Below are 26,377 nucleotides of genomic sequence, written 5' to 3'. Positions count from 1 at the left end.
TAGTGCAGCCTACCGTCTAGGGATGGGCATGAATTTTTTTTATTGTTCAAGTACTCGCATGATTTTGTTTCAGTACTCGAAAAAAATAAATAATGCTATTTAGAACACAAGGCCCACACAGGAAAAAAGAAGTGCACATTTATCTATAAGCCAACAGCGTGCAACAATGCATAATTTATCATAACTATTACAGATAACAAATCCTAATTGCTAAATTGCCTCATATCCACCATAAATACACAAAAGTATGTGGAGATCCCTTCAAACCCGTTGCTGACAGGTGTATAAAATCGAGCACACCGCCATACAATCTCCATAGACAAACATTGGCAGTAGAATGGCCTTACTGAAGAGCTCCGTGACTTTCAACGTAGCACTGTCATAGGATGCCACCTTTCCAACAAGTCAGTTTGTAGAATTTCTGCCCTGCTAGAGTTGCCCTGGTCAACTGTAAGTGCTGTTATTGTGAAGTGGAAATGTCTAGGAGCAACAACAGCTCAGCCGAAGTGGTAGGCCACACAAGCTCACAGAACGGGAACGCCGAGTGCTGAAATGCATAAAAATCATTCACTAGAGTTCCAAACTGCCTCTGCAAGCAACGTCATCACAAGAACTGTTCTTCGGTAGCTTCATGAAATCTGTTTCCATGGCCGAGCAACCACACACAAGCCTAAGATCACCATGCACAATGCCAAGCGTCGGCTGGAGTGGTGTAAAGCTTGCCGCCATTGGACTCTGGAGCAGTGGAAACCTGTTCTCTGGCGTGATGAATCACGCTTCACCACCTGGCAGTCCGACGGACAAATTTGGGTTTGGCGGATGTCAGGAAAACGCTACCTGCCACAATGCATAGTGCCAACTGTAAAGTTTGATGGTGGAGGAGGAATAATGGTCTGGGGCTGTTTTTCATAGTTTGGGCTAGGCCCATTAGTTCCAGTGAAGGGAAATCGTAATGCTACAGCATAAAATGACATTCTAGACGATTCTGTGCTCCCAACTTTGTGGCAACCGTTTGAGGAAGGCCCTTTCCTGTTTCAGTATGACAATGCACCCATGCACAAAGCGAAGCCCATACATAAATGGTTTGTCGAGATCGGTGTGGAAGAACATGACTGGCCTGCACAGAGCCCTGACCTCAACCCCATCGAACACCTTTGGGATGAATTGGAACACTGACTGCAAGCCGGGCCTAATCACCCAACATCAGTGCCCAACCTCACTAATGCTCGTGGCTGAATGGAAGCAAGTCCCCGCAGCAATGTTCCAACATCTAGTGGAAAGCCTTCCCAGAAGAGTGGAGGCTGTTATAGCAGCAAAGGGGGGGACCAACTCCATATTAATGCCCATGATTTTGGAGAATGTGATGTTTGACGAGCAGGTGTCCACATACTTTTGGTCATGTAGTGTATGTTTAGTTAATAAAAAAACAAATTATATCGTGGAACACAATCTTCAAAAAGGTAGTAAGATCAATCTGATGGATCAGAGCCCTTTGGGAATAGGGTGCCATTTGGGAGAAAGTCAGTACTTCCCGGTGGTCTGCACTTGGACATGTCAAACTCAACAGGTTTGATGTTCCCACAGACGTTACATCACCATACCAGGTGTGACCTTGTGGAAAGAATACGCAAATACCAACCAGCCAAATATCAAAATAAGATAAAGGGATATTAAATCAAAGTTTGTCAGATGTTTTCAGACCTCTAAAAGTAGTCTAATGCTTAGATGAAACCGCATCCCACAACATTGCTTGAATAGATCTAGCTACAGTTAACTGCCAAAATAAAGGAAACACCAACATAAAGTGTCTTAATAGGGTGTCCACGACCCACCAGAACAGCTTCAATGCATAGAATAGATTCTACAAGTGTCTGGAACTCTATTGTAGGGATGCGTCACAATTCTACCACGAGAAATTCCATCATTTGGTGTTTTGTTGATGTTGGTGGAAAACGATATCTCAGGCGCCGCTCCAGAAGTGTTCAATTGGGTTGAGATCTGGTGAACGAAATCTAATGGCGCCGGAGGAGACGGCTGCCGTTTTACAGGATCCTAACCAATTGTGCTATTGTGTTTTTTCGCGTTATTTGTGACTTATTTTGTACATAATGTTTCTGCCACCGTCTCTTATGACCGAAAAGAGCTTCTGGATATCAGAACAGCGATTACTCACCTCGTACTGGACAAAGATTTTTTCTTTAACGAGTCGGACGCAAAGGATTTCCTTCAGACACCGGACAAGGCCCAAATCCCCGGCATTCGCATGAAGAAGAGACAGAGATATAGGGGACGTAGGTCGGGTTGCCTTGTAAGAATCCAACGGCGAGTGGGTAACCCACTTCTACCTTCCATACTATTAGCCGACGTGCAATAATTGGATAATAAACTGGATGCGCTCCGATTAAGAGTATCCTACCAACGGGACATAAAAAAAATTAATATCTTATGTTTCACCGAGTCGTGGCTGAACGACGATATTGAAACATACAGCTGGCTTGGTTTACCGTGCATCGGCAAGATAGAACAGCTGCCTCCGATAAGACAATGTGTGGCGGTCTGTGTCTATATGTCAATAACAGCTGGTGCACAAAATCTAATATTAAAGAAGTCTCTAGGTTTTGCTAGCCTGAGGTAGAATATCTCATGATAAGCTGTAGACCACACTATTTACCATGAGAATGTATCTATATTTTTCGTAGCTGTCTATTTACCACCACAAACCGATGCTGGCACTACGACAGCACTCAACGAGCTGTATAAGGGCATTAGCAAACAAGAAAATGCTCATCCAGAGGCGGCGCACCTAGTGGCAGGGGACTTTAATGCAGGGAAACTTAAATCCATTTTACCTCATGTCTACCAGCATGTTACATGTGCAACCAGAGGAAAATAAACTCTAGACCACCTTTACTCTACACACAGACACGTACAAAGCTCTCCCTCACCCTCCATTTGGCAAATCTGACCATAACCTGACTCCTGCTTACAAGCAAACATTAAAAGCAGGAAGTACCAGTGACTCGCTCAATACGGAAGTGGTCAGATAATGCAGATGCTAAGCTACAGGACTGTTTTGCTAGCACAGACTGGAATATGTTCTGGGATTCTTCAGATAGCATTGAGGAGTACATCACATCAGTCACTGGCTTCATCAATAAGTGCATCGATGACGTCGTCCCCACAGTGACCATACGTACATACCCCAACCAGAAGCCATGGATACAGACAATATCCGCACTGAGCTAAAGGGTGGAGCTGCCGCTTTCAAGGAGCGGGACTCTAACCCGGACGCTTATAAGAAATCCTGCAATGCCCTTCGACGAACCATCAAACAGGCAAAGCGTCAATACAGGACTAAGATTGAATACTACTACACCGGCTCCGACACTTGTCGGATGTGGCAGGGCTTGCAAACTATTACGGACTACAAAGGGAAAAACAGCCGCGAGCTGCCAATTGACACGAGCCTACCAGACAAGCTAATTGCAAACGCTTTGAGGCAAACAACACTGAAGCATGCATGAGAGCACCAGCTGTTCCGGACGACTGTGGGATCACGCTCTCCGTAGCCGATGTGAGTAACACCTTTAAACAGGTCAACATTCACAAGGCCGCAGGGCCAGACGGATTCCCAGGACGTGTACTCCGAGCATGCGCTGACCAACTGGCAAGTGTCTTCACTGACATTTTCAACCTCTCCCTGACAGAGTCTGTAATACCAACATGTTTCAAGCAGACCACCATAGTCCCTGTGCCCAAGAACACCAAGGTAATCTGCCTAAATGACTACCGACCCGCAGCACTCATGTCTGTGGCCATGAAGTGCTTTGAAAGGCTGGCCATGGCTCACATCAACACCATTATCCCAGAAACCCTACCCCACTCCAATTTTCATACCGCCCTAATAGATCCACAGATGAAAAATCTCTATTACACTCCACACTGCCCTTTCCCACTGAACAAAAGGAACACCTACGTGAGAAAGCTATTCATTGACTACAGCTCAGCGTTCAACACCATAATGCCCTCAAAGCTCATCACTAAGCTAAGGACCCTGGGACTAAACACCTCCCTCTGCAACTGGATCCTGGACTTCCTGACAGGCTGCCCCCAGGTGGTAAGGGTAGGTAACAACACATCTGCCACGCTGATCCTCAACACGGGGGCTCCCTCAGTGGTGTGTGCTCAGTCCCCTCCTGTACTCCCTGTTCACCCATGACCGCATGGCCAAGCACGACTCCAACACTATCATTACGCTTGCCGACGACACAACAGTGGTAGGCCTAATCACTGACAACGATGAGACAGCCTATAGGGAGGAGGTCAGAGACCTGGCAGTGTGGTGCCAGGATAACAACCTCTCCCTCAACGTGATCAAGACAAAGGAGATGATCGTGGACTACAGGAAAAGGAGGGCCGAGCATGCCCACATTCTCATCGACGGGGCTGTAGTGGAGCAGGTTGAGAGCTTCAAGTTCCTTGGTGTCCACATCACCAACAAACTATCATGGTCCAAACACACCAAGACAGTCATCAAGAGGGACGACAATGCCTATTCCCACAAAGGAAACTGAAAAGATTTGGCATGGGTCCTCAGATCCTCAAAAAGTTCTACAGCGGCACCATCGAGAGCATCCTGACCGGTTGCGTCACCGCCTGGTATGGCAACTACTCGGCCTCCGACCGCAAGGCACTACAGAGGGTAGTGCGTACGGCCCAGTACATCACTGGGGCCAGGCTTCCTGCCATCCAGGACCTGTATACCAGGTGGTGTCAGAAGAAGGCCCTAAAAATTGCCAAAGACTCCAGCCACCCAAGTCATAGACTGTTCTCTCTGCTACCGCACAGCAAGCGATACCGGAGGGCCAAGTCTAGGTCCAAAAGGCTCCTTTACAGCTTCTACCCCCAAGCCATAAGACTCCTGAACAGCTAATCAAATGGCTGAAAAATGTTCTTCCATGGCCTGCATACTTGCCAGACGTCACCCACTGAGCATGTTTGGGATGCTCTGGATCGACATGTATGACAGCGTGTTCCAGTTCCCGCCAATATCCAGCAACTTCACACAGCCATTGAAGAGGAGTGGGACAACATTCCACAGGCCACAATCAACAGCATGCACATCTGTATTCCCAGTCATGTAAAATCCATGGACTAGGGCCTAATTAATTTATTTAAGGTGACGGATTTCCTTTTTATGAACCGTAATTCCGTAAAACCTTTGAAATTGTTGCATGTTGCGTTTATATTTGTGTTCAGTGTACATTTCAATGTCTAAATATTCATAAATGTATGTTTAAAAAATATTGAAATCGTCACACAAGGCAACAGTAACGATGTCGTCCACCACGAATGATGCAGCACCCCGTCCCCCATTGGGCCAATTGACATTTCGCATGACTTACAAATTTCCGTTATTTTGTGTGACCACAGATTATCCATTATATTGACCAGATACTCAAGTGGCCGCTCTAACAATGAAAAGAAATGTCTTCAGAAATGGAATGCAGTTAGCCTGGGTCCCAGTATCTTTAGCTAATCCACTCCCTGTACTCCATGTGCAAAGATATGCAAACTTTGATTAAAATATAAAATAAAATAAAATGTTATATATATAAAACTCGTAGCTTCGAGTTTGTTTAAACCCTTTACAATGAAGATCTGTGAAGTTATTTGGATTTTTACAAATTATCTTTGAAAGACAGGGTCCTGAAAAAGGGACATTTCTTTTTTTGGTAAGTTCCCTGTCTTTCAGGCAAATGAGATGCTATAAGATACATTTTAGGCATACATATGACAATTAACTTTTGTGATTAAATAAAACAAATTTGATCAATTCCCATCAGATTTCACTTTCATGCATAACACTGTGCCATGTATCAAAACAACATGTGGCAGACTTGACGATGCTAAAACACTAGTGGCTAGCTGGCTCACTCTGTGTGTGGGGGAAAGTGTGAGTAGGAGGCCCAGTTGCATTGTTTACACCCGTTTCCCCCCTAAATAAATATGACAACGACCCCTCTGCTGTGACATCCTGTTAGAATGTGCCAACAATTAGTTATAAATTGACGAAATAGAAAAATCACATGGCTGAGACCACGTTATTTTGACACAACCGTGGAAATCTGCAATACACCCACAGAGATAGAGATATCTTTACACATGTCCTATTATGATGTCTGTGAGCGCACGGGCAGCACCGTTGAGGCAATCTCCATTTTGAAGTAGTCCATTTTCTTCTTCTACTACTTCTATGACTTGATAAACAAAGGGTGCATACTGCCACCTAGTGTTTACTCATGAGTATAATTAATTGGCTGATCCCTCCTGATGGAATCATGTGATCCTTTCTTAACCCATAGGAAGTCCCACCCAGTTGACTATTTTAAAATGGTGGAAGCCCTCAATGGCAATGTCCATGCCAAAACCATAGACATTAAAACCAGTAGACAGGGATAGCACTGACCAATGCACCCTCACATTTGTTTTGTCACTGAGCAATTTCAGGTCTGCTGAGCACAAACTTGAACGTTGTGAAAATTCTGTGCAACTTCCGGCGAGTGTTTACTGTGAACACTGAGGCTGTACACCTGCTTTAAGTTAGTTTTAACAGTGGTCAAGTAGATACTGTGGCTATTTGATCATAATGTAGGCCTACCAGAATGGCCTACCACCAAAAACAATGGAGAAAATGCATCCCATAACATTTGAACATTGAAATAGCTGTTCCATCGTTCAGCCTAGAGTAGCAGCCAATGTGTGGTGTTCAATGCAGGCCTATATTCCATGACACTTTTGAAAAAAACATGCAGGGCTTGACATTAACCTGTTTACCCACTTGTCCTTCAGACAAGGAGGTGACTGAAAATGTTGTGTAGTTTGATGCAAGAAACCACAAAACAAAATGCATAATTTTTCCCATACCATTATTACAGGGAATCAGACAAATTATGCTACCCTCTGCCTTTCGGCTACTTAGCTTATTCAAGCCTGTCTCAAAATGTGGTCTCGTGTGGCTCAGTTGGTAGAGCACGGCACTTGCAACGCCAGGGTTGATTCCCATGGGGGACCAGTACCAACAAATATGAAAATGTATGCACTCACTACTGTAAATAGATCTGGATAAAAACGTCTGCTAAATGAAAAAGAATACAACACTGACCCTTTAAAACAAAAAAAACTTTACCTGACTCGCTTTTCAAAGATCTCTAGAAATGCGCACATTTTGTGCTCTTGTAGGAAGCAATCACTCCCCCATTGCTGCCTACAAATTCTCTATAGCTGGGCTAAAAACTCACTAACTTGCAAAGGATATGAACAAATGTACAAAAGGTGCACACGTCGCTACATGTACAGTCGGTATATAGATGCTCTTTGGATCACACATTTTACATAGTAATGGGAAGTTCGGCTCTTTTTACTGATTCTGTTCTTTTCGACTTGTTCAGTCAAAAGAACTGATCTTTCGACTCATTTTGTTAATTTGCACCAGTAATACCCAGAGCACACAAGTCTCCCAACCGGTGAACGATGAATTGAAAACTCAAAAAAAAAGTCATGATTAGGGACGTGCACGGTTCTTCGAATATCCGAATGGACTTTAGTATTCGAATACTAGTGTGAGTATAATTTTTTGCGGCAAAAAAATTATAGGCCTATTTTAACACAAATAACTATTTGACATTGTTACATACAAGGATATACCATGACATTTCAAATTAATTTAATAAAAACAACTTTACAATGTAGTTTTGATGACCTGCGCCCCATAAAAAAGACCGGTAGCTGTCCGATGTGTAGCTTGTGGTTTATGTTGGCCAATCAATGCGGCAAAGAGGCTCAATGTGTAACGAGTGTAGTGAGAGTTCACTAACGCAATGCAAGATGGAATAACATTTCGGAATTCAAAGTTAACGAAATGAGAAGTAGAAGACTACAACGAGCAACCAACAGGTAGGCTTTTGTTTTACCTGAATGTGGTTGGGGTGAAAGCGCAAAATGTGGCCTCAATTAGCCTAGCTAGTTAGCTTCTCTAGGCTACTCCAGTCAAGACAGGCACTGTTCTATGGGATGATAAATAACATTGTGGCTGCTACAAGTTAGCTAGTCTTGGCTGCAGCAGATTAGCGTCTCTCTTGCTCTGCCTCCGTCTGCTCACTCCCATCTCACTGGCACCTCCTCAGCTGCAGCAATAGTGCACCAGTCTCATAACCTCTCCCTCGTGCAGCATTGCTCAGGTTAAAAACGTATGTTTATAAAAAATAAAATACATGCATTTCGAATATCCAGATATCCAAAAAAACTTCATGACACTATTGGAATAATTACATGATTTCAAACCCGCATCCCTAGTCATGATTCTACAAGCCTCGTTCACCATAGGGGGCTTATTGGAGCTAGTGATGTGCAGTTCAGGAATTATTCGTTCTTTTTGAATGACACTCAATACTGACTCGAGAGTCATGATTCGTTCTTCCGAGTGACTCGTTCATTTTAGTCGTTCGTTTGACCTGCTGGCTGCAATGAATACTACAGCCGGATTAATATGTGCTCCGACGAGCAACTGTCGATCATGTGCACAAGGGAAAATAGATTATGTTGAGGCAGCATAGAAGAGAACTGATAATTGATCGCATGGTGCAAGAATGAACGTTACTTGATTATTGAATGTTACTCGATGGACACAGCTTTGTAGGACCAAAACATGCACATCCTGCCTCTGCTCATTGCTCAACACGAACTCAAGGACAAATCGTTCAGAGGGCTGCTGCAGTTCATGATATTGTGCTAATCTCCCTCGTGGCAGTCAAGCAGTGTCATTCTGCCAAGAGTCGTTCACAATCTAACCCGGTTGCGACTGCAACTAGACCTTGTTTCAAAGGTATCAATCAGAGGTGGGGCCAGAGGTCCCAGAGTGGTGTTGCGAAAAAAAAACATTCTGGGGCCCTTGGTTTTTCCTGATCTGGTAACCTAACCAGGTAAAACGCTGACCTTACACAGTATGACATGATTCATATGTTGTAAAAAGGTTATTGGCTATGATGGGACCAGAGTTTCTCAAATCAGGTCAAAACATTTTAAAAAGCTCCTGGAAAAACTCCTGGCCTTGGGGAGGATGAAAACCCTGTCCAACTGCAGCAACCTCATATGAACTGTCTTTTAAAGAAGGACTATGGGGGTTTCCTATACACAGACACAGAGAAAGCAACATGAAAATAAAACTCACAGGGCTGAGCTTGCTTTATGTATGTTTGCATCGTGTAGTCCTGCCTTATGCAACTGTAGGCCTAATAAAACATTTACTCACAGTCTACAGTGCCTTCAGAAAGTATTCATACCCCTGGACTTATTCCACATTTTGTTATGTTACAGCCTGATTCAAAATGGATTAAATTGATTTATTTCTCTCATCCATCTACACACAACACCCCATAATGACAAAGTGAAAACATGCAGACACATTTTAGCAAATTTAATTGATATTGAAATACAGAAATATCTCATTTACATACGTTCTCACCCCTTTGCTATGACGGAAAGAAACACCTATCTATATAAAGGTCCCACATTTGACAGTGCATGTCAGAGCAGAAACTATAGTATAAAGTCCAAGAAATCATTCGTAGATCTCCAAGATAGAATTGTGATGAGGCATACATTTGAAGTCGGAAGTTTACATACTAGTTTTTCAACCACTCCACAAATGTCTTCTTAACAAACTATAGTTTTGGCAAGTAGGTTAGGACATCTACTTTGTGCATGGCACAAGTAATTTTTCCAACAATTGATTACAGACAGATTATTTCACTTCACTGTATTACAATTCCAGTGGGTCTAGGGTTTTAAATATACTAAGTTGACTGTGACTTTAAACAGTTTGGAAAATTCCAGAAAATTATGTCATGGCTTTAGATGCTTCTGATAGGCTAATTGACATCATTTTAGTCAATTGGAGGTGTACCTGTGGTTGTATTTCAAGGCCTACCTTCAAACTCAGTGCCTCTTTGCTTGACATCATGGGAAAATCAAAAGAAATCAGCCAAGACCTCAGAAAAAAAATGGTAGACCTCCACAAGTCTGGTTCATCCTTGGGAGCAATTCTGTCTCCTAGAGATGAACGTACTTTGGTGCGAAAAGTGCAAATCAATCCCAGAACAACAGCAAAGGACCTTGTGAAGATGCTGGTGGAAACAGGTACAAAAGAATCTACAGTGGAGAGAACAAGTATTTGATACACTGCCGATTTTGCAGATTTTCCTACTTACAAAGCATGTAGAGGTCTGTAATTTTTATCATAGGTACACTTCATCTGTGAGACGGAATCTAAAACAAAAATCCAGAAAATCACATTGTATGATTTTTAAGTAATTAATTTGCATTTTATTGCATGACATAAGTATTTGATCACCTACCAACCAGTAAGAATTACAGCTCTCACAGACCTGTTAGTTTTTCTTTAAGAAGCCCTCCTGTTCTCCACTCATTAACTGTATTAACTGCACCTGTTTGAACTCGTTACCTGTATAAAAAAGACACCTGTCCACCCACTCAATCAAACAGACTCCAACCTCTCCACAATGGCCAAGACCAGAGAGCTGTGTAAGGACATCAGGGATACAAGTGTAGACCTGCACAAGGCTGGGATGGGCTACAGGACAATAGGCAAGCAGCTTGGTGAGAAGGCAACAACTGTTGGCGCAATTATTAGAAAATGGAAGAAGTTCAAGATGACGGTCAATCACCCTCGGTCTGGGGCTCCATGCAAGATCTCACCTCGTGGGGCATCAATGATCATGAGGAAGGTGAGGGATCAGCCCAGAACTACACGGCAGGACCTGGTCAATGACCTGAAGAGAGCTGGGACCACAGTCTCAAAGAAAACCATTAGTAACACACTACGCCGTCATGGATAAAAATCCTGCAGCGCACGCAAGGTCCCCCTGCTCAAGCCAGCGCATGTCCAGGCCCATCTGAAGTTTGCCAATGACCATCTGGATGATCCAGAGGAGGAATGGGAGAAGGTCATGTGGTCTGATGAGACAAAAATAGAGCTTTTTGGTCTAAACTCCACTCGCCGTGTTTGGAGGAAGAAGTAGGATGAGTACAACCCCAAGAACACCATCCCAACCGTGAAGCATGGAGGTGGAAACATCATTCTTTGGGGATGCTTTTCTGTAAAGGGGACAGGACGACTGCACCGTATTGAGGGGAGGATGGATGGGGCCATGTATCACGAGATCTTGGCCAACAACCTCCTTCCCTCAGTAAGAGCATTGAAGATGGGTCGTGGCTGGGTCTTCCAGCATGACAATGACCTGAAACACACAGCCAGGGCAACTAAGGAGTGGCTCCGTAAGAAGCATCTCAAGGTCCTGGAGTGGCCTAGCCAGTCTCCAGACCTGAACCCAATAGAAAATCTTTGGAGGGAGCTGAAAGTCCGTATTGCCCAGCGACAGCCCCGAAACCTGAAGGATCTGGAGAAGGTCTGTATGGAGGAGTGGGCCAAAATCCCTGCTGCAGTGTGTGCAAACCTGGTCAAGACCTACAGGAAACGTATGATCTCTGTAATTGCAAACAAAGGTTTCTGTACCAAATATTAAGTACTGCTTTTCTGATGTATCAAATACTTATGTCATGCAATAAAATGCAAATTAATTACTTAAAAATCATACAATGTGATTTTCTGGATTTTTGTTTTAGATTCCGTCTCTCACAGTTGAAGTGTACCTATGATAAAAAATTACAGACCTCTACATGCTTTGTAAGTAGGAAAACCTGCAAAATCGGTAGTGTATCAAATACTTGTTCTCCCCACTGTATATCCACAGTAAAACGAGTCCTATATTGATATAACCTGAAAATCCACTCAGCAAGCAAGACGCCACTGCTCCAAAACAGCCATAAAAAAGCCAGACTCCGGTTTGCAACTAAACATGGGGACAAAGATCATACTTTTTGGAGAAATGTCCTCTGGTCTGATGAAACAAAAATAGAACTGTTTGGCCATAATGACCATCGTTATGTTTGGAGGAAAAAGGGGGTTGCTTGCAAGCCGAAGAACACCATCCCAACCGTGAAGAACGGAGGTGGCAGCATCATGCTGTGGGGGTGCTTTGCTGCAGGAGGGTCAGGTGCACATCACAAAATAGATGGCATCATGAGGAAGGAAAATTATGTGGATATATTGAAGCAACATCTCAAGACATCAGTCAGGAAGTTAAAGCTTGGTCACAAATGGGTCTTCCAAATGGACAATGACCCCAAGCATACTTCCAAAGTTGTGGCAAAATGGCTTAAGGACAACAAAGTCAAGGTATTGGAGTGGCCATCACAAAGCCCTGTCCTCAGTCCTATAGAAAATGTGTGGGCAGAACTGAAAAGGCGTGTGCGAGCAAGGAGGCCTACAAATCTGACTCAGTTACACCAGCTCTGTCAGGAGGAATGAGCCAAAATTCACCCAACTTATTGTGGGATGAACATTTGACCCAAGTTAAACAATTTAAAGGCAATGCTACCAACTTCTGACCCACTGGGAACGTGATGAAATAAATAAAAGCTGAAATAAATAATTCTCTCTACTATTATTCTGACATTTCACATTCTTAAAATAAAGTGGTGATCCTAACTGACCTAAAACAGGGAATTTTTACTAGGATTAAATGTCAGGAATTGTGAGTTTAAATGTATTTGGCTAAGATGTATGTGAACTTCCGACTTCAACTGTATATCTGAGGAAGGGTATACAACCACTTCTAGAGTGTTGAACGTTTCCAAGAGCACAGTGATGTCCATCATCGGGAAATTGAAAACATATGGAACTACCCAGACTGTGCCTAGAGCTGGCCGTCCGACCAAACTGAGCTACCAGGCAAGAAGGACCTTGGTCAGGGAGGTGACCAAGAACTCAATGACCACTGACAGAATTACATTGTTCCTTGGCTAAGATGGAGGAACCTGCCAGAAGGACAAAAGTCTCTACAGCACAACACCAATCTGGGCTTTATGGCAGATTGGCCAGACTGAAGCAACTCCTGAGAAAAAAAAAAGCACATGACAGCACGCCTGGAGTTTGCAAAAAGGCACGTGAAAGACTAAGAAAAATATAACTTTTTGGCCGGAATGCAAAGCGCTATGTCTGGAGAAAACCAGGCACAGCTCTTCACACGTCTAACCCCATCCCTACCGTGAAGCAAGGTGGTGGCAGCATCATGCTATGGGGAAGCTTTTCAGCGGCAGGGACTGGGAGACTGGTAAGGAGAGGGAACAATGAATGGAGCCAAATACAGGCAAATCCTTGATGAGAACCTGCTTCAGAGGGCAAGCGACCATAGACTGGGGTGAAGATTTACGTTCCAACAGGACAATGACCCTAAGCATACAGCCAAAGCAACGCTGTAATGGCTTCAGAACAAGAATGTTAAAGTCTTTGCGTGGCCAAGCCAAAGCCCAGACTTGAATCCCATTGAAAAGCTGTGGAAAGACTTGAAGATTGCTATTCACTGCCGCTCCCCATCTAAATTTAACAGAGCTTGAGAAAATCTACAAGGAAGAATGGGAAAGCTGATACAGACATACCCAAAACGACTCAAAGCTGTAATCGCCATTAAAGGTGATTCTACAAAGTGTTGACTCTTATGTAAATGAGATATTTCTGTAATTCGTTTTCAATACACTTCCTACATTTCTAAAAACATGTTTTCACTTTGTCATTATGGGGTTCATATAAGGAAATCAGTCAATTGAAATAAATAAATTAGGCCCTAATCTATGGATTTCACATGACTGGGAATACAGACATGAATCTGTTGGTCACATCTTTTTTTTTTTTTAAGGTAGGGGCGTGGATCAGAAAACCAGTCAGTATCTGGTGTGACCACCATTTACATCTCCTTCGCATAGAGTTGATGAGGCTGTTGATTGTGGCCTGTGGAATGTTGTCCCACTCCTCTTCAATGGCTGTGCGAAGTTGCTGGATATTGGTGGGAACTGGAAAACACTGTCGTACACGTCGATCCAGAGCATCCAAAACATGCTCAATGGGTGACATGTCTTGTGAGTATGCAGGCCATGGAAGAACTGGGACATTTTCAGCTTCCAGGAATTGTGTGCAGATCCTAGTGACATGTTGCTGTGCATTATCATGCAGAAACATGAGGTGATGGTGGCAGATGAATGGCATGTCAGGTCAACTGCCATCAGGTCAAGACCCTGGTGAGGCGACAAGCACGCAGATGAGCTTCCCTGAGACTGTTTCTGACAGTTTGTGCAGAAATTATTTGGTTGTGTAAACCCACAGTTCCAAGAGCTGTCAGGGTGACTGGTCTCAAGACGATTCCGCAGGTGAAAAAGCTGGATGTGGAGGTCCTGGGCTTGCATGGTTACAGGTGGTCTGCGGTTGAGTCCTCTAAAGTGGCGTTGGAGGCGGCTTATGGTAGAGAAATAAACATTCAATTATCTGACAACAGCTCTGGTGGACATTCCTGCAGTCAGCATGACAATTGCACACTCCTTGAAAACTTGAGACATCTGTGGCATTGTGTTGTGTAACAAAACTGCACATTTTAGAGTAGCCTTTTGTCCCCAGCACAAGGTGCACCTGTGCAATGATCATGCTGTTTACATCCCTGTTAGTTAGCATTTCTCCTTTGCCAAGATAAATCATCCACCTGACATGTGTCATATCAAGAAGCTTATTAAACAAATTTGTGCACAAAACTTGCGAGAAATAAGCTTTTGGTGTGTATGGAAATTTCTGGGATATTTTATTTCAGCTCATGAAACATGGGATCAACACTTTACATGTTGCGTTTATATTTTTGTACAGTGTACTAAAAACGAGGTTCTCATTTATTCTTTATCAGAAGGATACGATTATTAGTCTTAGGCAACAGGTCGACAACAACCAAATTGGGATGTCTACATCCAAGCTGATAGGTAGCTAGCTAAGTGGCTAGCATAGCAAAAGAGATAACTAACTTACTGGCTAACATCAAGCTAGCATCTGATCATGCAGCGGCTGTAGCCATGATGAATCATTGCAATGCAAGAGCCAGCTATCTGCCCCATAATAGGTGAATCATAACACAGAACTTGGCATGTTTTACGACAGACACCGATGAAATTGTTAGAAATACTTCCTAAACATACATTTTAAATAAAGGTATTGTTCCTGGCCATTTGGTGGAGGAACACTTAACGTGCCATAACTAGGATGGACAATAGAACGAGTCAAAATTCACCTAAGGCTGAAAAACGGCAATAGAACGTTGGCTAAACTGGAACACTAGCGCGAGCCCATAGCAAATTAATTGAATCGAACGTTCGCAGAACCTATTTTGACTGGGATTATGCTTAGAATTCCAGTTCGCCTAAATGTCACCAAAAAATGTATACCTTTTCCTTTTACCACTACAATCTGTTCTTAGGACGAAACCGAAAAAGAACAACTCGTGTAGAAAGTAAACATCCACACCTCGATGGTGTCAACTGTGCTTATGTCTGCATTACGAGGAAGTAGGGGAAAAAAGGGCAACTTCTGACTATTTCTGGTCTAGCGATCGATGACAACGGAGTACGCTGCCCAGCCTTACATAATTAGAAAGAGGAGATTGTCGTGATTCAAATGGTGTCCTACTTGAAAAAATGTAAATATATACACATTGCGAGATATTTGGCGAAATATACCAGCATGCCTCTCCATAGGAAAACAATTGGGGGAGCTCAGCGTTCCAAGGGCAAAAAGTATTTCGGGGCTAGCGTTTGACGACAACGGAGTACGCTGCCCAGCTTTACATAATTAGAAAGAGGAGATTCTCATGATTAAAATGATGCCCGACTTGAAAAAAATCTAAATGTACACATTGCGAGATATTTGGCCAAATAGACATACCTATATTTCCCCTATAGGAAACAATGGGAGGACCTCAGAGTTCCATGAGTAATTTTTTGTTGTTGACGTTTTAACTATCAGCAATTGGTTTAACCTGTGCAGGTGTCATTGCCAACAATAGCGAAGCAGGCACTGTGACATAGAACAATGGGCTGTGAATAAAACATTTGGTAGGCGAGTTGGTGCCACGGTGCTCAATAGAACTAATAGGAGCTGGCAGGGTGAAAAATAACCTAAAATAAGGGCCGTTTTTTCCTTACTACTTCAAAACTACGGCAAGCAGCTGGGACATATGGTAATATTATGAAACTGGGTTCAACGGCGGATGCAATGAACTCGTTTTTATCAAAAAAACGTTGTAAAAAATGTCATGTGTCCAGCCTACCATAACAAACAAACACTAGTTTTCAGCCTGTTGGATAAAACTGCGCAAATATTTTCCAACGCTGCATTTTTGCTAAGCGTCAAACTAAGTGTCGTTAAATAACGTGATTTGGATTCCGTTAGCTGCCTGCTTTACCCAACTAGCTAGCTCGAGCCTGATGATTAGCTAACTAACGTTAGCTAGGCCCAACTTCTAACGTTATTGTTAGTCATCAGCACTCACTTTCAGCGTGCTAGGCTAATCTTTCTCAACTGAAAACAAGAGCTTAAAATGTCCATTGGCTGCATGTCACTAAACAGTGCTTCACAAATATGGGCAAAAAAATTGTAGCTACTGTAAGTACCATAAGCTATCTGGCGTTTAATCGTAAAAGTTAAATCGCGTTCCACCTATGACAATGCTAAGGTATTACTGTGCCTTGCTGCTTCAGTTCAGACATCGTGTTGTTGCTAGCATCGTCTATACAGCCATGTTAGCTAGCCATGCAACTGTAATGGGAAACTGATGGTCAACCCAAGTCACTTCATCGGCAGCTGGCACAACAACAAAAAAATTGGCAAAAAGTAGTGTAATGATAACGTTATAGTTTTTAAATATACGACATATGAAACATCGCTAGTTTCAGCCTGTAACGTCCCCGAGTGAGGCCCAGACACTGGCAAAAAAAAAGTCTAGCCATCTGCTTCATTTATCTTATTACATTTGCAGAACAGGTGTCATCAGTCAAAGAGACGACAGAATACGTTGTTTTGAACATCAACTCCAATTATATTGTGGAAGAAGCTTACAATCCACTATTCCAGAAATAGTTTGGGGCCTTGCTCTATATATTGTTAACTAGCTAGAGCGGTCTACTAGGTGCGAGCAAGCTTGCAATGCAGCATTATCCTGCGAGGAACTCCCTACTATCATAGATCTGACAGCAACAGATCATGCTTGGCCTTCAAGTGGTTCAGGTGAATGCACCCTAAACCCAGGCAGTACTAGTGTCAGCACGAACATTGTTGTTATGGGAGGAATACAAACCATGATGCGATCGTCCATTCACGCTGACCACGGTCACCGCATTCATTTTCTTAGTCCATGGGTTCACCTTGGGCGGGGGTGCTTCAGCAAACTCCCTTTTACTGCATTTCACACAGTCTTCCGTTTGATCAGTCGTGTACTTCTCTTGATCCAGGATGTCTTTCTCTTGATTGTTACTCTCTTCTTTTGCCTGTTTAGAGCTTAGTTCCTTCGTTGCAATCCCACCCTGTTCCGAGTTGTTTGTTTTCATATTGCTACCCTCGTCGGCAACACCTGTCTGCTTCACCCCCTTTTCCAGACAGTCCTCTCCATGTTGTATCATCTTGCTCGATTGCCCATTATCCTCCTGTTTGATAAGAGGATTGTTGGGTAGGAGAGTCTCTACCTGAGTGGCCATTTCCCCTTTTACTCACGATACCCCCAAATTCGCCTACAACTCAAGAACGAAAATGTTTAATATTCCTCGAATGAACTCGTCTATCGTTTCTCCACTCCACCCCTAGACTAAATAGCCTTCAGTCTAAGACGCAGAGTGGTTTGTGTTAAATTAAAACATATAAAAAGCGCCCGAGAGCTTCTCTTAAATTACAAGCTAATCTTCACCACTAACAGCAACATGGATGATCACCATCACGCGATAGAAGGGTGCGCGCACGTACGCTCGGGGGGTGTGACCACGCAAAGATGTGTACAATTGGGTTATTCTTCTTCTTTGGTATAACGGCGTTCGCAACAATTATATGTACATTCCGCCACCTATTGTACAGGTGGATAATAAGGATCCAAAAAGGGAAAAAATGCGGTGTAAAAAAATTAATATCCATACAAATGATCAGTAACGACATGTTAATTAAACTAAATCAGCCTGCTTTTCTGTTTTAATCAGGTCCCTACACAGGCTCAGAAGGATCCTGTGATGGCGGGACAGTTCCTGGCGACAGTGGTCCTTGCAGCGCTTCTGCTGTTAAGTCTAGGAGGCCCAAAAACTTCTCGGCTGCAGATATAATGATGTCTGACTTCTTGGACACTTGTGCAGTACAATTAATAACTGTGGCTATAAATGCTACAAAATCCACCTTTTCACCATAAGTGTATCCAGATCACTTGATTGAAGGATAACATTTGCAACGGGTTGTGGTGCATCCACCGCATATCTTCTTCAGAACTGTGTCCTGTTGCCCCTTCAACGCTCTTCACTGCCTCCACAAAGGATATTTGCTGTACAGCCCTGGCCCTTGACACCTCAACCTCTTTCACCCTAACAGGGCACTCAGGGAATTTGGAAATATGATCTCCACACAGTTGCAACATTTTACATTCACATACTCTTCAATAACATAATCATTCCGTCTGCAAACACTTGACACAAACTTTTTACACTTCTTGCATTGCATCGGGTTCTGCATGAATGTTCTTACGGCGTATCTTATATACAGTGCCTTTGGAACGTATTCAGACCCCTTGACTTTTTCCACATTTTGTTAGGTTACAGCCTTATTCTAAAATTGATTAAATTGTTTTTTTCCCTCATCAATCTACACACAATACCCTATACATTTTGCTAATTTATTTTAAAAAATGAAAAAAATGAAATATCACATTTACATAAGAATTCAGACCCTTTACTCAGTACTTTGTTGAAGCACCTTTGGCAGCGATTACAGCCTTGAGTCTTCTTGGATATGACGCTACAAGCTCTGCACACCTGTATTTGAGGAGTTTCTCCCATTCTCTGCAGATCTTCTCAAGCTCGGTCAGCTTGGATGGGGAGCGTTGCTGCACAGCTATTTTCAGGTCTCTCCAGAAATGTTCGATCAGGTTTAAGTCCGGGCTCTGGCTGGGCCAAGGACATTCAGAGACTTGTCCCGAAGCCACTCCTGCGTTGTCTTGGCTGTGTGCTTAAGGTTGTTGTCCTGTTGGAAGGTGAACCTTTGCCCCAGTCTGAGGTCCTGAAAGCTCTGGAGCAGGTTTTCATCAAGGATCTCTCTGTACTTTGCTCCGTTCATCTTTGCCTCGATCCTGACTAGTCTCCCAGTCCCTGCCGCTGAAAAACATCCCCACAGCATGATTCTGCCACCACCATGCTTCACCGTAGGGATGGTGCCAGATTTCCTCCAGATGTGACACTTGGCATTCAGGCCAAAGACTTCAATCTTGGTTTCATCAGACCAGATAATCTTGTTTCTCATGGTCTGAGAGTCTTTAGGTGCCTTTTGGCAAACTCCTAGCGGGCTGTCATGTGCCTTTTACTGAGGAGTGGCTTCTGTCTGGCCACTCTACCATAAAGGTCTGATTGGTGGAGTGCTGCAGAGATGGTTGTCCTTCTGGAAGGTTCTCCCATCTCCACAGAGGAACTCTAGAGCTCTGTCAGAGTGACCATCGGGTTCCTGGTCACCTCCCTGACGAAGGCTCTTCTCCCCCGATTGCTGTTTGGCTGGGCAGCCAGCTCTAGGAAGAGTCTTGGTGGTTCCAAACTTCTTCCATTTAAGAATGATGGAGGCCACTGTGTTCTTGGGGACCTTCAATGCTGCAGAAATGTTTTGGTACCCTTCCCCAGATCTGTGCCTCGACACAATCCTGTCTCGGAGCTCTACGGACAATTCCTTTGACCTCATGGCTTGGCCTTTCCAAATTTACATTTACATTTACATTTTAGTCATTTAGCAGACGCTCTTATCCAGAGCGACTTACAGGAGCAATTAGGGTTAAGTGCCTTGCTCAAGGGCACATTTACGTCATTTAGCAGACGCTCTTATCCAGAGCGACTCACAAATTGGTGCATTCACCCTATAGCCAGTGGGATAACCACTTTACCATTTTTTTTTGGGGGGGTAGAAGGATTACTTTATCCTATCCCAGGTATTCCTTAAAGACTTAAAGAGGTGGGGTTTCAAATGTCTCCGGAAGGTGGTGAGTGACTCCGCTGTCCTGGCGTCGTGAGGGAGCTTGTTCCACCATTGGGGTGCCAGAGCAGCGAACAGTTTTGACTGGGCTGAGCGGGAACTATGCTTCCGCAGAGGAAGGGAGCCAGCAGGCCAGAGGTGGATGAACGCAATGCCCTCGTTTGGGTGTAGGGACTGATCAGAGCCCGAAGGTACAGAGGTGCCGTTCCCCTCACTGCTCCATAGGCAAGCACCATGGTCTTGTAACGGATGCGAGCTTCAACTGGAAGCCAGTGGAGTGTGCGGAGGAGGGGGGTGACGTGAGAGAACTTGGGAAGGTTGAACACCAGACGGGCTGCGGCATTCTGGATGAGTTGTAGGGGTTTAATGGCACAGGCAGGGAGGCCAGCCAACAGCGAGTTGCAGTAATCCAATTGAATTTACCACAGGTGGACTCCAATCAAGTTGTAGAAACATCTCAAGGATGATCAATGGAAACAGGGTGGCTGAGGAAATGTTTTTATTTAATCAATTTTAGAATAAGGCTGTAACGTAACAAAATGTGGATAAAGTCAAGGGGTCTGAATACTTTCTGAATGCACTGTATCCCAACTTTACATAGTATGGTAAATACTCATCAAACATCAATAATACAGATCAACTTTGCTCCTTTTTCCCATTCTCCAAACGGGTCAAGGGACGTGCATTAACTACTCCTGGAAACTTTTGCCTAAGATATTGCTTATCAATGTCCAACGGGATGCCAGAAATAACACAGAAAATTAAAACTGTTCAGTTCATGCTTCAATATTTTTGCGAGCCACAATGCACGCTCCTTTTGCTCTTTAGATACACACCATATCAACACCATACCACTCCTGGTTACTTTGACTGCATCCACTTTTCCCAACGCCTTCTTCACCATCCTTGTGACTTCAAAAGGGTTTCCCAAGTAAATATCTTTATCCAAAATATGTACTCCAACAAGGAACGATTCATCAGACTCATTTTCCACAATAATTTTAGCCCTTTTTGTTCCATTCTTGGACTTCAATGTTGTCCACTCATCTTTCTCGCTAACTGTACTTGACGCGCGTTAAGCTATAAACGACACTTCTGCTTCCGACATCTCATGGTCCACCCTCCGCGCAATTGGGTTTCTTCTTCTTCTTCTTCTTCTTCTTCTTCTTCTTCTTCTTCTTCTTCTTCTTCTTCTTCTTCTTCTTCTTCTTCTTCTTCTTCTTCTTCTTCTATGATATAATGACAGTCCGCAAACAAATGTTAAAGGTGTTAAAGGTGCATGCTGCCACCTACTGTACTGGTGTTTGTGGTCAATTACTGTTTACAACATTTCTAAATCCTCCTCAGTACTTCTGAGAAAATAAAAAAGAGTCCTACTAAATTCTAATAGACCCTCCCCAAATCCCTTCCAAACCCCACAATCCTGTCCAACCTCAATGATCCTTCACTTCATTCTTTCCCTCTCATCAACATACTTACAACAATATAACAACACATGCGCCACCGTTTCATCGACCATACACTCCAGACACAAACCATTCACATGCTTGCCAACCAGATGTTCAATGTACAATGTCTTAAGCGCAATCGAGCAAACACCACCTCTTCAGTTTACACAAAAGAGACACATTAAAATAAAACTGTCCCACTCCTTCAGTCACTTTCCAATTCAAGTCACATCCCTACACAGGCTCAGGGGCCTGTGAGGGCAGAACATCCTTTAACAGGATTTCTTGGAATACCTCGGCTGTAAACTCACTGAGTCCCAAAAAGCGTTCTGCCGCACTCACAATAATTCAAATTTCCTCTGATTTCTTCATTGTTTGTGCTGTGCAATTTATGACCATTGCAATAAATGGAAGGGGTGGGGCACTGTTACAGGAGGGGGTCGCAGTTCCGGAGCGACCCACTAGGTGTCATCCCCCAACAACCTTAGGCACCTCCTCACTCACAGTCGGGACTAATCATGATCCTATTGGTGTCACCTGTGTTTATCTGTTCACCTGTGTATTTATGCCCTCACTTCCATGTGTTCCCTTGCTCAGTTTTCTCTGCTAGTTTCTCTATGTCTTGCAGTACTACTCAGTGTCTGATCGGAGACCTATGTACAGGTACTTGAGAAGTGTTCTTCCTGTTTCGTTATTTGTTTCAGTCTTAGGTAGTATTTCGTATTTTGGCTGTCAGACGGTTTTTGGAGACTTATTTGCTCCGCCTTTCTTTTATCTATTTCTGGTAAGTCCATTATTTTGTATTTAGGCTTCGGGACCACCAGTAAAGATCCTTGTTTCACCATCTCTGCCTACTGCTTAATGTATATGCTGCACCGCACCTGGGTCACACCTCACCCCAACCCTTGCATAACAGACTCCTGGGTCCATCTCAGATTAGGAGTACTGATCTTCCCATTATAATCTTATTCATTATGATCTGACTAATAGTCCAAACTGATCCTGAATACGAGCCCAGGAGACACTATGGCCCAGTCTGAAACAGCTCCCTCACCCCTACCTAATGCCCATGTTGCAGACCATTCATGGACTGGAAAGGAATTAGCAGCAGAGCAGCCCAATAAGGCAGAAACTCCATCCAGCCAATCATAAGGCCAGGTGGAACTATTACCATGTTTTTACTATGTAGCTGATACCTGACCAAGTATAGATCTGCAAGGGGGAATCAAGAAAGAAGGCCGGGTGTATATTGATAGGGTCTAGGAGTCGATTTGATGTTGGGCCCTATGTAACGAGTTGGATTAGTAACCTCACTCCCCAGCTTGAAATTTCTTCACTCTCTCTTTTTAAATCGCTAGTTTTACCAAGGATCCCTGGTTTGAGCCCAGTGAGGGACAGGGAAGGAATCTATACTCTTAAGCAGGCATAGTGATGGCTGTTAGATCTATAGTACGTTGACCCACCACCTACGCTGCGTGGGAATGGTGGACAAACCTTGACATGCCTCTGGGTCAATAGTACAAAACCCTCGTGAGATGCAAGGGGCGTCCTGTTGAAAATACACATAGTGAAATGTCATATTTGTGCTGCCCACATGACAAACAAGCCAGCAGCACAGGTGGCAGCAGGCTGGCAGGGTGACAAAATAACCTGATTTCAGCCCATCCTGACTACTGTTCCTGTAACTATCTACCCACAACAACACAGCTGACAGACAAACAAGCTGGCCACTCAGGAGCACACACAGGGACAACAAGTGTCTGTCTTTCCCTGGGAAACCTGATCATTTTGCCTATTTAGGGATTAACCTAGGGCCAGGCAGGGACAATGTTGAAGGGAGTAAGCTTACATGCTTGTCTCTGTGGAATATATCAGTAGAAAGCTGCTGACATGGTTCTCAACAGTAACACCGTTTTTGTTTAAACCCCCTAGAGTCAATGTCCGCGCCCCTGTGGAAATCTAATTAGCATAATTAACACATCCCCATCAAAATCTGTTTAAGCTAGAGATATCTGTTTTTTGCATGAGATGCGTCTCAATCCACCGCATCCGCGGATGTCGCTCTTGCGCATCTGAGGTGAAAGGTGGCAGAGTTGGAGCAGTGTTTGTCAGACCATGAAAATATCTGTAGCGTCCAAACGCTTCTGGGGGTCGTTTTGCTCTATGACACCCAAAAGCATTTTGGCACTCGTCTGAAGTCGGTACAGTCGATCTGCCAACTTCTGTCTGTAGCATTCGAACAGTTTGGGCTACACACCCTCTGTGGAAAGGTGAGTCTCTCACGAACACGTACAAGTAGGTTGTTTAAGTGATAATGCCCGAGACGCCGGTGTTTGGAGGATATATTGGCAGGGGTGTTGTTAGGCCTGAGACACAGTTGAGGGCTGGCAAACTATGCCAATATATCCTCCAAACATCAGCTTTGAGTTCATCATTACTTTTATACAATGGGTTACCAACATATTCAAATAATGATTTACATATTTTCATTAAAAATGTTATTATGATGAATGCATTCATACTATTTCATCCTTCCACAAGATATAGTCCCGACACAAATCTAGGGTTTGTTCTATCAGTTCTGTTGCCAGAGACGCAACCCAGTCGTAAAGTATTTTTGTTCTGTATCTATGGACGCGACGGAGTCGTTCATTCTAAATGTTCTATTGCCATACTGGCTGGCAACATTCTTTTTATTTATTTTTTTATTTAACCTTTATTTAACCAGGTAAGCCAGTTGAGAACAGGTTCTCATTTACAACTGCGACCTGGCCAAGATAAAGCAAAGTAGTGCAATAAAAACAACACAGAGTTACATATGGGGTAAAAAAAAACAAAGTCAGAAATACAACAGAAAATATATATACAGTGTGTGCAAATGTAGCAAGTTATGGAGGTAAGGCAATAAATAGGCTATAGTGCAGAATAATTACAATAGTATTAACACTGGAATGCTAGATGTGCAAGAGATTATGTGCAAATAGAGATACTGGGGTGCAAAAGAGCAAAATAAATAACAATATAGGGATGAGGTAGTTGGGTGGGCTAATTTCAGATGGGCTGTGTACAGGTGCAGTGATCGGTAAGGTGCTCTGACAACTGATGCTTAAAGTTATTGAGGGAGATAAGAGTCTCCAGCTTCAGAGATTTTTGCAATTCGTTCCAGTCATTGGCAGCAGAGAACTGGAAGGAATGGCGGCCAAAGGAGGTGTTGGCTTTGGGAATGACCAGTGAAATATACCTGCTGGAGCGCAGACTACGGGTGGGTGCTGCTATGGTGACCAATGAGCTAAGATAAGGCGGGGATTTGCCTAGCAGTGATTTATAGATGGCCTGGAGCCAGTGGGTTTGATGACGAACATGTAGTGAGGACCAGCCAACAAGAGCGTACAGGTCACAGTGGTGGGTAGTGTATGGGGCTTTGGAGACAAAACGGATGGCACTGTGATAGACTACATCCAATTTGCTGAGTAGAGTGTTGGAGGCTATTTTGTAAATGACATCGCCGAAGTCAAGGATCGGTAGGATAGTCAGTTTTACGAGGGCATGTTTGGCAGCATGAGTGAAGGAGGCTTTGTTGCGAAATAGGAAGCCGATTCTAGATTTAACTTTGGATTGGAGATTCTTTATGTGAGTCTGGAAGTTGAGTTTACAGTCTAACCAGACACCTAGATATTTGTAGTTGTCCACATACTCTAGGTCAGACCCGTCGAGAGTGGTGATTCTAGTCGGGTGGGCGGGTGCTAGCAGCGTTCGATTGAAAAGCATGCATTTAGTTTTACTAGTGTTTAAGAGCAGTTGAAGGCTACTGAAGGATTGTTGTATGGCATTGAAGCTCGTTTGGAGGTTTGTTAACACAGTGTCCAATGAAGGGCCAGATGTATACAAAATGGTGTCGTCTGCGTAGAGGTGGATCTGAGAGTCACCAGCAGCAAGAGCGACATCATTGATATACACGGAGAAAAGTGTCGGCCCAAGAATTGAACCCTGTGGCACCCCCATAGAGACTGCCATAGGTCCTGACAACAGGCCCTCCGATTTGACACACTGAACTCTATCTGAGAAGTAGTTGGTGAACCAGGCGAGGCAGTCATTTGAGAAACCAAGGCTATTTAGTCTGCCAATAAGAATGCGGTGGTTGACAGAGTCGAAAGCCTTGGCCAGGTCGATGAAGACGGCTGCACAGTACTGTCTATTATCAATCGCGGTTATAATATCGTTTAGGACCTTGAGCGTGGCTGAAGTGCACCCGTGACCAGCTCGGAAACCGGATTGCATAGCGGAGAAGGTACGGTGGTATTCGAAATGGTCGATGATCTGTTTGTTAACTTGGCTTTCGAATACTTTCGAAAGGCAGGGCAGGATGGATATAGGTCTGTAGCAGTTTGGATCTAGAGTGTCACCCCCTTTGAAGAGGGGGATGACCGCGGCAGCTTTCCAATCTCTGGGGATCTCAGACGTTATGAAAGAGAGGTTGAACAGACTAGTAATAGGGGTTGCGACAATTTCGGCGGCTAGTTTTAGAAAGAAAGGGTCCAGATTGTCTAGCCCAGCTGATTTGTAGGGGTCCAGATTTTGCAGCGCTTTCAAAACATCAGCTGTCTGAATTTGTGTGAACGAGAAGCAGGGGGGGGCATGGGCAAGTTGCAGCAGAGGGTGCAGAGTTGGTGGCCGGGTTAGTGGTAGCCAGATGGAAAGCATGGCCAGCTGTAGCAAAATGCTT

At 43.8% G+C, this 26,377-nt stretch overlaps 1 protein-coding gene across 6 annotated transcripts in view; it reads right to left on the bottom strand.

Annotated features, from left to right (window-relative positions):
* Positions 1–26,377, bottom strand: part of LOC121574108 (la-related protein 1) — a 150,119-nt gene that overhangs the window by 102,674 nt on the left and 21,068 nt on the right. The window contains exon 1 of one of the 6 annotated variants that reach the window (XM_045222680.1): positions 17,304–18,068. The exons of 1 other annotated variant lie outside the window; for it this stretch is intronic. In XM_045222680.1, the coding sequence (XP_045078615.1) occupies positions 17,304–17,700 (397 nt within the window). In that variant the 5' untranslated portion in view covers positions 17,701–18,068. Of the gene's footprint in view, positions 1–17,303; positions 18,069–26,377 lie in introns of those variants that run through there. 4 more of the 6 variants (XM_045222678.1, XM_045222677.1, XM_045222676.1 and 1 more) reach the window with 4 other exon arrangements.

Source organism: Coregonus clupeaformis, chromosome 9, assembly GCF_020615455.1.
Source record: "Coregonus clupeaformis isolate EN_2021a chromosome 9, ASM2061545v1, whole genome shotgun sequence".
Classification (NCBI taxonomy): Eukaryota; Metazoa; Chordata; class Actinopteri; order Salmoniformes; family Salmonidae; genus Coregonus; species Coregonus clupeaformis.
The sequence above is the reverse complement of the archived record's forward strand: the minus strand, read 5'-3'. Positions and strand labels throughout refer to the sequence as shown.